This window comes from Carex rostrata, chromosome 19 (genome assembly GCF_964058835.1).
Source record: "Carex rostrata chromosome 19, lpCarRost1.2, whole genome shotgun sequence".
NCBI classification, from domain to species: domain Eukaryota; kingdom Viridiplantae; phylum Streptophyta; class Magnoliopsida; order Poales; family Cyperaceae; genus Carex; species Carex rostrata.
The window spans coordinates 8,940,548-8,955,678 of NC_135936.1; the positions used below are offsets into that span (position 1 = coordinate 8,940,548).

At 30.5% G+C, this 15,131-nt stretch overlaps 1 protein-coding gene across 1 annotated transcript; it reads left to right on the forward strand.

Annotated features, from left to right (window-relative positions):
- Positions 1–11,762: 11,762 nt before the first annotated feature.
- LOC144571989 (uncharacterized) lies at positions 11,763–12,457 on the forward strand. The gene has a single exon (XM_078321381.1). The coding sequence runs from the start codon at positions 11,906–11,908 to the stop codon at positions 12,290–12,292; it is 387 nt and encodes a 128-aa protein (XP_078177507.1). The 5' UTR covers positions 11,763–11,905; the 3' UTR covers positions 12,293–12,457.
- Positions 12,458–15,131: the final 2,674 nt, after the last annotated feature.

Consider the following 15,131-nt stretch of genomic DNA (forward strand, 5'->3'; position numbering starts at 1 on the left):
ACCTGCCCAGATTGGGGACCAGGAAGTATTCACACCTGATACTAACAATATTCATACTAAAGAGTACGAAGTATTCATACATGTACGAAATAATTTATACAATTCAAAATCAGACACCTCTTCAATTCACTTAAAAAGTCTTTTTTTATAGTAAGTATTTATACCTGACACTAAAACTATTCATACATGTACGAAGTAATTTATATAAGGAGGCTGATAATTGTATCCCAAACAAAATCTCCGAGCGTGTCCCCCAAATAGTTTAACAGAAAAAACTTCCAATGTTATCAAACTTTCATTTCCAGCGCTAATATCCAAACATTTAAATCTCTATTTATAACATTTTACAATGCTACTCACAAACATTTAAACATCTGTCTGCAAGCATTAAAATTCTAAATCTGTATAGTTTTAACTCCTAACTACTTTTATTTTCAAGCAAAAAATGGAAAGATTCCTTTCACCCACTTTTTTTATTTTTTCTTTGATCATTCTTATCTATTTTCTCGACGATCCGTGATGAATTTTGCGAATCTAAAAATAGGAACGTTTTTTATCTTATTTTCTCTTTTAAATGAGATCAATGAAGAATAATTTTCGAGTTATATTTGTGTCGTAATTTTTTTTACCACTTTAAATTTTTGTGACTTTCAGTTTTTTTTTTAATTTTGCTTCAAAATAATTTAAACCTCTGTTCACAAGCATATAAACCTCACTAACAATACTTTAAATCTCTAGAATAAAACATATAAACATCATGTACAAAGAATTAAAACCTCAACAATAACATTTCAAAGCATATAAACCTCAACAATAACACTGCATTTACAAAGCATATAAACCTCATGTACAAATAATTAAAACCTCAACAATAATATTTCAAAGCATATAAACCTCAACAATAACACTGCATTTACAAAGCATATAAAGCTCATGTACAAAGCCTTGAAAATTTTAATAGTTGTAGACTAAGATTTAAAAACTTAAAAATTTAAAGTACTTTAAAAAAAACAAATGACTTTAAAATTACTCAAAAGTATTTCTTCATGGATCTTATTTGAAAGATAAAATCAAATAGAAAACGTTCGTATTTTAAGATTCGTAAAATTCATCACGGATCATCAGGAAAATAAATTTTAATGATCAGAGAAAAAATAAAAAAAGAGTGGGTGAAATGAATCTTTCTGTTTTTGGCTTGAAGAAAAAAGTAGTTAGGAGTTAAACTATGCAGATTTAGAATTTTAATACTTTCAGACAGAGGTTTACATGCTTACAAGTAACATTGTAAAATGTTATGAACATAGTTTTAAATGTTTTGATATTTTCGCTGGAAATGAAAGTTAGATAACATTGGAAGTTTTTTCTGTTAAACTACTTGGGGGACGTGCTCAGGTATGATGGCTCGGGGTATCAGAACATTTCTCTTTATACAATTCAAAATCAGAAAAAAAAAAAAAAAAAAAAGCATAGAGGAGAGAAAATGAAGCCTTCGACGCCGGTACGATGGTCAAGCTTGAGTTCGAGGTGAGAGGAGGAGAGAATCCACGACTATGTGGCGGAGAGGTTTTTCTTATTTTCTTTCTAAAGGGGATCGAATTGGAAAGAAAGGAGATAAGTTGATTTCTTTAGAAGTCGTTAAATCGACTTTGATCGTTTAGGGGATGGGATAGTGAGGGATAATATCTTTACTCAATAACAAAATAGAGTTATCTACAAAACTCGATAATTAGTCGTATTAATCCACACAAATACTTCAAATTATACCTACATATTTAATTAGCTATATCTGAGTCTAGGTTATCTGTTCAGACATTTGAGATTCTTGCCACAAACGATTCTAACATTCTTGTAACACGCATACTCATAAAATTTCAATCTCAGTACCGTTATTACGTTAAATGTGTCATTATAATTCAATAACCAATTCATACTCATAATTTTATCATACACTGAAAAATATGGAATGATAATCGATATGGAAGTTTTATAATTTTTTGCAAGGTTCTAAATAGCGATTATAGCGGCATAGCGGGGAGACCAAAAAAAAAAGCTATTGCGAATAGCGTAGCTATAGCGGAAGCTATCACACATAGCGATTTCCCTTTTCAAACTTTATATTCTATATTTATACTAATTATCAACATAATCAATATTAGAGAATTGTTGTATGACAACTAATCTAAGTCTATACTTTTTATCAATTATGCAAATAAGAAGGAAAAAAATCTAAAAAGTAACATTATTTAATAGTTTATACTTCATGGTATTACATATTATAATAGACAAAGAGCAATTAATTTTATAAGGTAAATGAAGTCAATATACATATTTAAACATTTTATAATTATAATAATAATCAAAATCAGCTTTCAATTGAAACGAACGATAATAATTTTACAAATGAATACTATAAAAAGAGTAATCAAAATGAATAATTAGTATTTGAATATTTCTCGATATAGAATGATAGAATAAATCACAAATAAAAATAGAAGCATATAGTTTGGTTTAGTATACTTATCGTAGAAGACCATGTAACATTAGAAATAAGAATAAAAGTACAGAAGTCCATATAAATTTAAAAACAAAAACCATGTAGCATAGCGGTAGCTATAGCGGGTCTCATATAGCGGTAATAGTGGTCAGCTATTATAGCTATAGCGATCGTAGCTGAGTTAGCGCAATTTTATCTCATAGCTTAGCGTTTATGGTCCGGAAAAGCTATAGCGTAGCTATAGCGCCGCTATAGCTAGCTATTTAGAAGCCTGATTTTTTGTGAATATAATGGTTAACAAAAATGGACAATATGTTTTACATTTATCTTTTCTCACAAAATTCAGAATTAAATAGAGGGACGACTGCGCAATCAGTATAATGGAAGAGAAAAGGTTTCTGTCCACTGAGTTTTGTCCACCATCTGTCCACAAACCCTTATCCACCGTCTCTTAACTAATTTTAACGAACCGGTTCCACCTTGGGCTCTCATCTCCGCCTATTTAAACCTTCTCCGATTATTCATTTCCTTTTTTGAATCTTTCCTTCCCGATTATTCATTTCCTTTCTTAGGCGATTTTCTTCCTTCCCTGATCTGCACGATTTCATTCAATCAAGCCCTTCGCTCTTCATTTGTCTCTGTCCTTCATTTAAATGAACTAGCGATTTTCTCCCTTCGCTCTTCATTTGTCTCTGCCCTTCACAAGGGCTTCGATTAACCTGGTTCGATTTGCTTCAATCAAGCCCTTTGCTCTTCATTTGTCTCTGTCCTTCATTTGCTTCAATCAAGTACTGGTTCGATTTCGGCTTGCTACTCCGAACAGTGAATGCATTGTTTCAAGCTTTGGTAAGAAATATTGTACATTTCTGATTCATTTTTCCTTTGCAATGTCGATTTTAATTGAGATTACTGACTCGATCTCATTTTTTATACATGATCGCAATGGAACCTTCAATCATGGAGTGCGATCGAATATAAGTTGTTTTTGTTGAAGAGCACGGCAAAATTCAAATCTAGTAAGTTATTTCTGTTGAATTTGTTGTTTTCGTTGTATGCAGTAACAGATCTAGCATTTCAAATGAAATCTGGAGGAAAGAGATGATAGAGAGGCGATATGGAGTATTGATCTGTTAATTTTACTGTATTGTCCCATTAATTTTACAGTATTCATCCTGTCATTTTACAGTATTCATCTTGTGAAAATCTGAAAGAAATAGATGATAGAGAGGCGATATGGAGTATTAATCTATTAATTTTACAGTATTGCCTTGTTAATTTTACAGTATTGCCTTGTTAATTTTACAGTATTCATCTTGTCATTTTACAGTATTCATCTTGTGAAAATCTGAAAGAAAGAAATGATTTGTTAATTTTACAGTATTTATCTTGTAATTTTACAGTATTCATCTTGTAATTTTACAGTATTTATCTTGTGAAAATCTGAAGGAAAGAGATGATAGAGAGGCTTCTTACTCATCCGAACAATGAACACAAGAGGTTTCTAATGTAAAAGTTATTTGTCCATAGTTTTTTTGTTGCTATTATGTTATTCTGAATGTTGCGGTGAATATTTTTATCTTGTGTTGAACAGATGTTGTTTGTGGTGAACATATGTTGTTTTGTGATGAACATATTTTTTTTGTGATGATGGATGTATGTATAGATTTAGCAATTTTAGAGTATACATGGTATTATTTTATGGTTTATATTTTGAAATTTTACAATATACATGATTCTTTGTAGGTTGTAGTTTAAACTAAAATGTAGCATTTGTTGCAATTCTTATCTTACAGTATAGATGGTATTATTTTATGGTTTAGTTTTAGAAATTTTACAGTATACAAGATTCAATTGAAAATTTACAGTATTATGTGAAAATTTTACAGTATACAAGATTCAATTGAAAATTTACAGTAATATTTGAAAATTTTACAGTATACAAGATTCAATTTTACAGTATATATTTTTTACAGTATACAAGATATAATTGAAAATTCTACTGTATACAATATTCAATTTTACAGTTCTGCTGATTCAATTTTACAATATACAAGATTCAATTGTAAATTTTACTGTGTAGAAGATTCAATTTTACAGTATACAAGATTCAATTGTACAGTATACAAGATTCAATTGAAAATTTTACTGTATACAAGATTCAATTTTACAGTATACAAGATTCAATTTTACAGTATACAATATTCAATTTTACAGTATACAATATTCAATTTTACAGTATACAAGTTTCAACCCAGTGCGAACGCTAATAATTAACTCTAACTGCCAATAACCACTAATAACTAACTGCCAATAACTTCCTATAACTGTAATTTCCGAAAGTACAGTTTGAAAGTACATTTATTTTGTCCTGTTGTGCAAGTTGCAATCTTTTTCTAACTATCATGGGACCACTTCAAATAGTTGCTGGATGTTTTGTGATTAACTGATATATTTTATGTGATATATTGTATAATTATATAGCATGTAAAAGTAATTTTACAGTATTTGTGCAAGTCAAAGCTGTGGACAAATGGTGAACAAAAGGCTGTGGACAATTAGACGCTTCCTTAATATTTTATTTAAAATTAAAGTGAGGGGCAGCTGCCAACTGTGCATGCAGTAAAAGGAGCAAACGATAATAAAAATAGTGGCGATCAAATTCCTGATTTAGGAAATCAATTAAAATGGCAAAACTAATTTCATTCCTTTTTCATTAAATTTTTTATTGTTTCTTCAAGAGCCATTATGTATTTCATCGTTACAAATACAATTTTACCATTAATTTTCTTTTTATTAGGAATAAGTCTTGTAAGGAATAAGTCTTAATTTTTTTCAGAATGTTACATGTAGTTAAATCTTTAACAATGCACTAAGAGTTGAATTTTAAATTATTGAAAACGTTTAAATAATTTCATGACAATTAAAACACGCGCAAATGTCATAATATTTTCTTTAAATGTATGATATGGGCATCATATGTTATAGCGTAGTTGATAACTAATTTAATGGGAAATTTCATGTATACTCCTTAAAAAAAGTTTCAAAATAAGGTATTTTTTCTTTGAACTTTGTAATATCATATTTGTCCTTTCAAATTTAAAAAGTCACAAATATACTCAATGTATTGTCTTTTCTATTAAATCTCATTTTAAACTTGTAACTTATCCATTTTACTCTTTATTGATATAATATAAAATGCATAGTCAATTTAAGGAAAACCTCAGTCTTCTAATTGGTCGGTTTTCAATGACAATGATTAATTTGTCTATTGTTAGATACACTTTTGTATATACGTTAGAAGTAGAGAAACAAACAATTTGTCTTTGTAAACCAAGTAATCAGAAGACTGATATTTTTCTTAAATATGTTATATATTTTTAATAAAGAATAAATTAGTACTTTATAGATTTAAATTGAGTTATGATAAAAAAAGAAGAAGAAATAAAATAGATATATTTGTGAATTTAAAATTTAGAAGGATAAATATGATATAAGTTTAGAGGGGTAAATAGCTATTAAATTTTTGGGGAGTATTAGTAATTTAGTATACATGAAATTCACCCTTAATTTAAACTTCATGATACGGGTAACGGTTGAGTTGGTACGCTACACAGTGCACAGTCAAAGCAGTTGACACAAAGGATCTAAAATGACGGCAGAGACGTGGATAGGCTTAAAATTTCACATGGTACTATATATATATATGATATATCCCTATACTAATACAGTAATACTAGTAGCGCTGTGCCTGTGAGCCTGTGACCTTGCAATTCAATTTGCAACATGTGCTTGTGGCCTGGGGTCCAGCTATGAGCTATCCTTGATGCAAGAAACTAATCTCTCCATTTAGAAGAATAAATGAGACATTCCTACATAATATACCTTACTGAGTTGTATCCTTTAATCCCAAAAGAATGAACCATTTGTTCTGAAAATGGAGAGGAGAGGAGAGGATCCTGGGTTGTCTTGTTGATGGAACATTGGAACTCAATTACTCAACCGTCGTACGTTTCAATTAACTACTTCTACTATGCCGGAGGGGCAGCTAAGCTTTTCTCAAAACAGAAAAAGTACCAATTACTAAATTTTGTGCCGACATTTCTCATTTGTCCGTCCCACAAGACTGGTCACTGGCCTAATTAATTAGCCTCTTCTTTGCCTGCTCTTTCCTAACGTTTTTTTTTATTTAAAAAAAAAAAAAATTCAATTCAATTCAATTCAATTCAATTCGTCCTGTGCTTATATTATATAGTTCAGCTCTTTAACAGTTTCATTTAAATACAACTGAAAGTGATTTAAATTGACTATGACATGGACATTGCTGTATGTTTTTGGTTGGGTGAACAATTGTTTAGTAAATCTATTATTAGCGACATTAATTAACACAGCTTTCCTTAATTTATTGCATGACGTGAAGTGGAGAGCGACTTAATTAATAAGAACAATACAAAAATAAATCAGTGTATATAAATAAATAAATAAATAAATAAAAATTAAGTCACCAACAAAAAAATATGGAACACAATTAATAAATAATAATGGCCTCCCAAGATATTTAATGGATGGCAATAGATGCACATGCGTTTGAGCTACTTTTCTATGATGTGGATTTTATTGGATCATCTCGAATAGATCACGACTGTCCATTTAAAGTTAATTAAGAACATATAATGTGAAATGAGCAATATTTCAATTGTGAAAAGAATCTTGTAGCTAGAATTGTAGAGAACTTAACTTTTCTAGTAAATTAATGGAAACCACGTGCGATCGAGATGGAAGATGGAACTAATTAAAGCAACATATGCAACAGCTGTGGAAGTCAATTTTATAATTTAATTAATTAAGCCCTCTTTATAATTTATATATATATATATATATATATTTGAAGAGGTATATATTAGTAACTGGTCCCATGTCGGCAAATAATAAATGGTTTGTTTTTCTTGACAATCATGCATCATACATACTGCCATACATGATGCATGATACATGATACATGATACATGGTTGGGCCGCCAGTTAAGATATAAATCATACAGTGGTCCCATTGAACTGATAATGATCGATATATATATGTGAAGGTGATGTTACGTCCATTTTGTTTTTTTTCTTCATAGGATAAGATCATGATTCAGGATTCACGACGAATGTTCTTTTATGCCTGCTTGTATTGGTTTACTATTATTTCAAAAAAAAAAAAATATATATATATATATATATATATATATATATATGCAGATTAATATTATATATATATTTTCCACTTGCGCAAATCCAACGGCACATAGTTTCTTCAATCTACAGAATGGATACATGTTTTTCTCATACTTATCTCTTCTCTAATATCTCTCATTATTAATTTATATTTTATTTGTTTTATATGTTTCTTCTCGCATGAGATTATTTAATTTAAATTAAGCCTAAGCAATGGATTTCATCAGCGTTGTTCTTAATTTGATAATTAAGGTACGTAGTATTCCACCAAATTGAATTTCTTACGTAAGAATCTTAGATTAATTAGTTAAGTTTAGCAATCCGCAATCACTACCATAAACCTATGTGTATGCATGTGTGATCAGTACCTAATTAAATTAAGTTTAGCAATCCGCAATCAATTTCCAAACATGCAACTAAAACTAAAAGCACAAAGACAAATCCATCACAACAAAAAATTAAGAATTTGCAAAAGCAAATTAAATAAGCAAAGACCTAAAATTGAGTTACATCTCTAAGGATAGCGGAAAATATTTCAAATATAATAGAAATTACGAAAACTTAAAAAAATTAAAAGAGTTTATTGATAAAATAGTGATGACTGATATAAGATATTTGTTTGAGACCAATCAAATAGAAGAGGACTCACTCAATTTTTAAGGAATTCGTTCATCCAACAGAAATCTAATATATAAGAACTCACTCAAAAGAGATCCGAAACTCCCTCACTTTAAACTTAACATCACACTAAAACAAAAGAAAATAACTCTAATCTGCCATCTTCTCTAACCTATGGATTTATTTATAATAAAAGAGGAACAAACATTAGTTGTTACAAAATCTTGCAAAATATGGTGATAAATCAAAATAATTTTCTCTCCTTAATAAGCTATGATATTATGCTTTTAACATGCATTTTTTGACCGTTAATTGCATGCCAAAACTGCTGATCGACCACATTTCTATTTTCAATTGTTGTAGAAATAGTACAAAAAGTAAACATCAGAATAAAAGAGTAAACGACGAGGAGAAAATATCAAGTATTGTTAAAGAAATAGGGTTCTTCATTATCATGCATGTTTTGATAAGAATGGAAGAGTATCCGCGATGATAAAATTGACTTTCTGTGAGAGTATACTGATAGAAATGTATTTTTTCTATTAGCAACGGTAGTATCCATGAGGATATACCGACAGTATCGGTCACAAATACTCTCCCATTCTTGTATTTTTTTCCTTCTTCTTCTTCTTCATATTTTTCATATTGTTAAAGATGTAATTATTCGGCTATAATTAAAGAAATAGGGCATCAAATAAGACTCTTGATATTGTCATATATGTATGTATACATACTATTTGGAAATTAACGTGTTATTTAGCAAATTTTAATTCATAATTGATTTCTCTTAAATTGACGTTCTCTGCACTCAAACAATGTACAAATTAATTTGACCCATTTGTCATTTTTCATTGAGGACAATTGTGTATTATATGATTTTTCTGCTTTATTGAAAATTAACTTGTTCAATTATTTTTTTAGTTCAATACTTATTTCAATTATTGATATTTAATTTTGATTCGTACGTATTTTCTTGAAGAGGTATTTAACTTCTTCAAACAAATTATTAGATTTTTCTTTTTAACTAGAAAGGTTCAAATGCCTCAATTTTTTGTGCCTTCATCATGTCTTCATTTTTAAAATCTTTAATAGCTCAAAATTTAAAACATAAACATCAAAACAAAACCGTTACATGTGATCTATATGATCTTTACTACGTGATCATAAAGAAATGATCACATTTCGATTTTGTTTTTATGTAAATCGATAAGTTGAAAAACGAACGTCTAGAAATTATCCGCATCATCTTTACAAGCTCTTGATGACAAATACAACAAGTTAAAATATTATAATTTTTTACACGTGTATTGATAAAATAATATAAATCGGATTTATTTTAATTTTTAAGTTTTAAATTTTGAGTCATTAAAGTTTATAAAAAAAAAATGAGATATGATGGAGGCACAAAAAATAGAAGCGTTTGAATCTCTCTTTTTGTATATTAAATTTAAACAAAAATGTTCAAAGGAAGGATACATTGAGAAAAGGAAATACATTCAGTTTGATGGAGCTGTTTTTTTTTTAAAAAAAAAAAAATTCTCTCCTACATGCTTCTTTTGTTTGAACATTAGTGTCCAATTCTAATTTATAAAAAATAATCTTTATTATGACCTCAACCTTCTCCTATCCTTCAAACCAGAAATATTATTTGACTTTAATACCAAATAAGGATTTCTTAATAATTTAATTACGGCAATTTAGAAGAATTTAGCTGCCTTATACTCCAAAAGCGGCTATATCTACGTACTTAACTAGAAATTATAGTCTACCGGCCCCACTTGTTTTTATTAAAGAAAACAAACTAAGAAATTATAAAACTAATGACTAATCCAAAGGCTCCAAATAGAAAATTATGCAGTTTTGATATATAATAAAGAGTAAAGATGTTGTCCCCCTTGAATCTGTCTCCCTAACAACCTTCCTTTTTTGTTCTCTCACGTGGTCAAAACCCATCATTTTCAATCTTCTCTTAGAAAGAAAAAAAAAATTCAACTTAACTCAAAACTCACCCTGTTCTTTTCCTCTACTGCTCGCCACCATCTACCCACGCCAACAGTTGTGATGGCGGTCAAGATCCGGCGAGGCGAGCGTGGTGCACCGTCGAGATCCGGCGAGGAGAGCGTGGTGCACCATTGGAGGGGGTCCATGCTAGCCCAGCGAAGGTTGTCACAGTGCAACATATGAATACTTTATTAGTTAGATATGAATACTTCAGTTGTTAGATATGCATATTTCATGTTACATATGAATACTTCTTGGAAGATGTGGGATGAGAGAAATGAATCTAACTTTGAATTTTGAATTGTATAAATTATTTCGAACATGTATGAATACTTCGTAATCATCAGTATGAATAATTCTTTAGTTAGATATGAATACTTCATTGTTTTAGATATGCATACTAGTCTGTTGAGAATATTTCTTGGTCCCAATCTGGGCAGGTGTGAATATTATTAGTGTCAGATGTTAATATTGTTAGTGTCATGTGTGAATATTTCATTAGTTAGATATGAATAGTTATATATATGAATATTTCAGTTGTTAGAAATTGAGTACTTCATTTGTTAGATATCCATACTTCATGTTAGATATGAATACTTCTTGGAAGAGGTGGGTGAGAGAGATGAATTTGACAATGAATTTTGAATTGCATAAATTATTTTGAATATGTATGAATACTTCGTAATTGTCAGTATGAATACTTCTTGGAAGAGGTGGGGTGAGAGAGATGAATCTGACTTTGAATTGTATAAATTATTTCAAACATGTATGAATACTTCGTAATCGTCAGTATGAATACTTCATTTGTTTAGATATGAATATTTCTTTATTTAGATATGAATAATATATATATTCGCTGTAGTGGTCCCCAATCTTGGCAAATGTCGTTTTCAGAATATTGTGGTCCCCAATCCAGGTTGTCACAAGACGTCAGCGGTCCCCCTGGTCGTTACTGGTCCCCCTAGTCGTTACTGGTCCCCTCCAGATTGTGTTTACATATGACGAATGGTTCTGATAATAAGTATGAATACTATAAATTCGTAGGTATGAATACTATACGTTTTGACTATTAATAAAATAGCATTAATCTTGTTCTTTGATGGTAGTTAGCACGTTTTAACTATTTTTTTTTTATCTTTTAGTGCGGAGGACAGATAGGGGACTGAAATAGAAAAACTGTTAGTCGATCTCTATAATAAATCGGTGAATAAAATATTGGCGTTGAAAGGCACTTCAGGTGGTTTGCCCTTACAAATAATTAAAAGACAGCCAGCCTCCGAACAACAACCGAAACTAACAAAATCTCTTTTCATTAAAAAAAAATAAAATAAAAAATAGAAACATTTATTGTGACAAAAAAAAAAACAATACAAACCCTAGTTTTCTCTCTCCTCCCCTTGCCTATATAACCCCAACCAACAATCCCGCCTTTAACTCCCGACTCCCGGTCCCGGTTCCTCTGTTCCAGTACAATACCTTCATTTCTACTTCCCAAAAGAAGAGTTTTGGGTACTTGTTTCAAAGCAAACAAAGCACAAAATCCAAAGGAAAAAAAGAAAAGAAAAAAAGTTAGAATAAATGATGAAGCGCAACAGAGGGGAGACAATGCAACAACAAAAGATCCAAGAAGAAACCCCTGCCAAGTCTCAGCGCCGGTACAAGTCTCCTAAGCGTCCCCATAACAATGCACCTAAGAACAGGACAGAGGATAATAACCCGACCACCACACCGGCTGATCCTGTCGTCAACTCGATATGCACCGGGTCTCCTGAAATGTACACAGAGGATCCGATTTATGCAGTGTGGGATGAGTTGAGTGGGGTCTGGCCATGGGCTGTAGAACAGGAGGAGCTGTCGGGTTGGTACCCGTTTGTCGAGGGCCATTTTCGGGAAATTGGGGAAGAAGAGGGGGTAGATTTGCTTGATTTGTGGAGGCTTAATGATATAATTGAGGTACCAAATTAGTGTTCTAGATGGGGGAAGAGATTAGATGAAGTTCTTTTGTTAATTTGGGTGGGGTTTTGGGCTGGAATTCTTTTTGTTTGTGGATTGGTAATTTGGTATGGATATGAAAAATGAATGGTTAATTGGTTAAGAAATTTAAAAATATATTGTTTTTCTTGATTCTACTATCTTGATCAGCTTGAATTTTTTATTTTATTTATTTATGTTTTTCTGTTTGTTGGTTAGAGAATTCAATTCTACATATAGTTTGTTCTATTTATTTAAATATAAGCTAAAATGCATGGAAAAAACAAAATATAATTTGTGAGCAGAAAAATTATAGCCTTTTGCTTTGTTCCCCAGTGGTCCCCATGGAAAAAACAGTTTGTTTCTTTCTTCTCGCTTTGTTCATCTCATCTCTTTAACTAATTTTCATGTAGCCATGTAGGGATGAACTATCGTGGGGACCACTACGGATAGTACTCTTTATATCGCCGTAGATTACGCCAAAATTAAACTACAAAAACTTGCACGACAATCAAACTTTAAAATTTAGAGCGCCTCATAAATTAACCACCCTCATTTCAATGTATTTTTATTTCATCTTTGTTTCTGCAATATTTTATTATATTTCGAATTTTATATTCTTATGATTGTCAAGTGCAACGTCGTACTTTTAAGACATATTTATTATTCTAAAAAGTGTTAAAAGTATTCTTTTATATTAATTGAAATTGCACTTGCAATAATAACATTTGTAATAGTTTTTACAAGTGAGAAGGGTTCTTTTTTTTGTGAGTCTGGTTGATTTTTCAGTGATTATGTTTAATTAAATCAAGTATATATATGAATTATTGTACACATTTATTAACTTCTTAGTTTTTTATTGAATCAAATTAGGCGTGCATGTTAATTAGACTTTATTAATTTGAACGGACAAGCCAAAATATATCTAGTCCGACCTCTCGACCCGTATATAATATATAAATAGGTCGGATAGAGACCTAAAATTTTTTTAACTAGTCGATTATAATATATTCAATCCTCCACTTAAAATCTTATAACAATAATATAGAGAAACTTGTTTCTTAACACCTAAACTATATATTCTATTTCACGAAAAATCTTCTCTGAACTTGTTTGTACCTTTCGTGGCTGCTTAATTACTGCTTTCGTTTCTCTTTATATGTATATATATATATATTGATGGAATTTCAAATTCAGTTGACGTCTCATCTTGTAATAGTATTTATTTAAAATGTATGGGACACCACATATATAAGATGACTCGTTAAAATGAGAAGAATACAAGCTAAAAATGATATAGTGTTTTTTTTTTTCTTTTTTTTCTTTTTTGGTGATGGTGGCCGGTGGGGGACCAAATCTCAAAGCCCCGAATATCTAAGGTAGGCTCGAAAAAAGTTGCTCCCCTGTATTTTTTGAATTCAACTTTTCATTTTTTAGGTTGTACGAATATCTGTACAAGTTATTTTTTATGCATGAATTTCACAACAAATTAATGAAAAGTTGGATTTAGAATAACAGGATCCCTACAATTCCTTAAGATCGCAGCAGATTTATTTCCGTATTTTTTTTAGGTATATATACCTGAGGAAATACTTGCTTGGAAATTTGAATGGTTGGAGCGAAGATAGAGATCTCTATCTTAAATTCTCACAATTTTATTCTTTTTTGTTTGAATTCGATAAATTTAAAGAAGAAGATTCTAAAGTTTAGAAAAGAATCTTTCTTTCTTAGAAAGAAACATAGAAGTTTCCTTCTCTATCTTTCTTAGTATTTTATCATTTACTTTATTCAGTTTTTTTTCGTATTGATCAAATAGAAATTTGATGATAGATCAATATATATGTTTATTCTGTTCTCTTTTTTGTTTTATTCGAGCTGGATGTTTAAATTTTATTCATGAAGACATATTTAATTTGATAAAAAAAAGGGTATATATGTACAAAAACGATGATTATTAAGGATGAATTTTCAAAACATAATGAGCAATATTATGATTACGATGGATCACTACATAAAAAAAAAAAATATATATATATATATTGCGATGATATCAGCATCTCTTGTTTACTTAACCAAACAGCTAACAACTTGACAGGTATCTAAAGAAGTAGAGCACTAGGATATATAGTACGATGTCAGTTTTGGTGCCGACAGAACTGGGAAAGATATCTTTTCTTAAAAATGGAATCCCAAATTGAAGAACTATCAAATCTCAATCAACTTGGGGATGCGACAGCTAATCCGTTAATTATTGTAATAAAGTAATTTCTTCCTCATTTCTTTGTCTCGAGACTCTGGACTAAAGAGTGTACTTGACATCAATTATGGTTTCTTAACATATTGTGGATCGTGGGAATTACATTTGAATTTGATAATTAGTATGAATAAAAAACTTAATTCCTTTGAATTATACATGAGTAGTCATATGAGAATTCAATGGATGAGTAGTCATGATCAGAAATAGTTGAGCTGTCAAATTAGAAATGGCATAAAAAGATGCCATCCTGCCGACTATCGATCCATGAGAGGAGTAGTAATTACCCAGCACCCAGCCCCCCAGCCAGACAGAGGACTGAGGAGGGCTGTGGGTCGTACTGAGTCATGCATGATAATTGATAATTGATAATTGATAGCAGGTTTTTATGCCTCACATTCCACGTACCACCATGTACTATTATCTATCTTATATCCACCCACTGTCCACTGACCCACCCCAATGCACCCAATGCACGAGTTTGGGTCGAGCATGGTACTAATTCACCAAAATGTTTACCGGGGTTGAGATTTTAGAGCAACACCCCCAAACGGATTCAGAAAAAAGAAAAAACTAAAA

Bases quoted from the DNA above. Each gene is read 5' to 3' on its own strand.
- LOC144571989 (XM_078321381.1), top strand. From the start codon at position 11,906: ATGATGAAGCGCAACAGAGGGGAGACAATGCAACAACAAAAGATCCAA.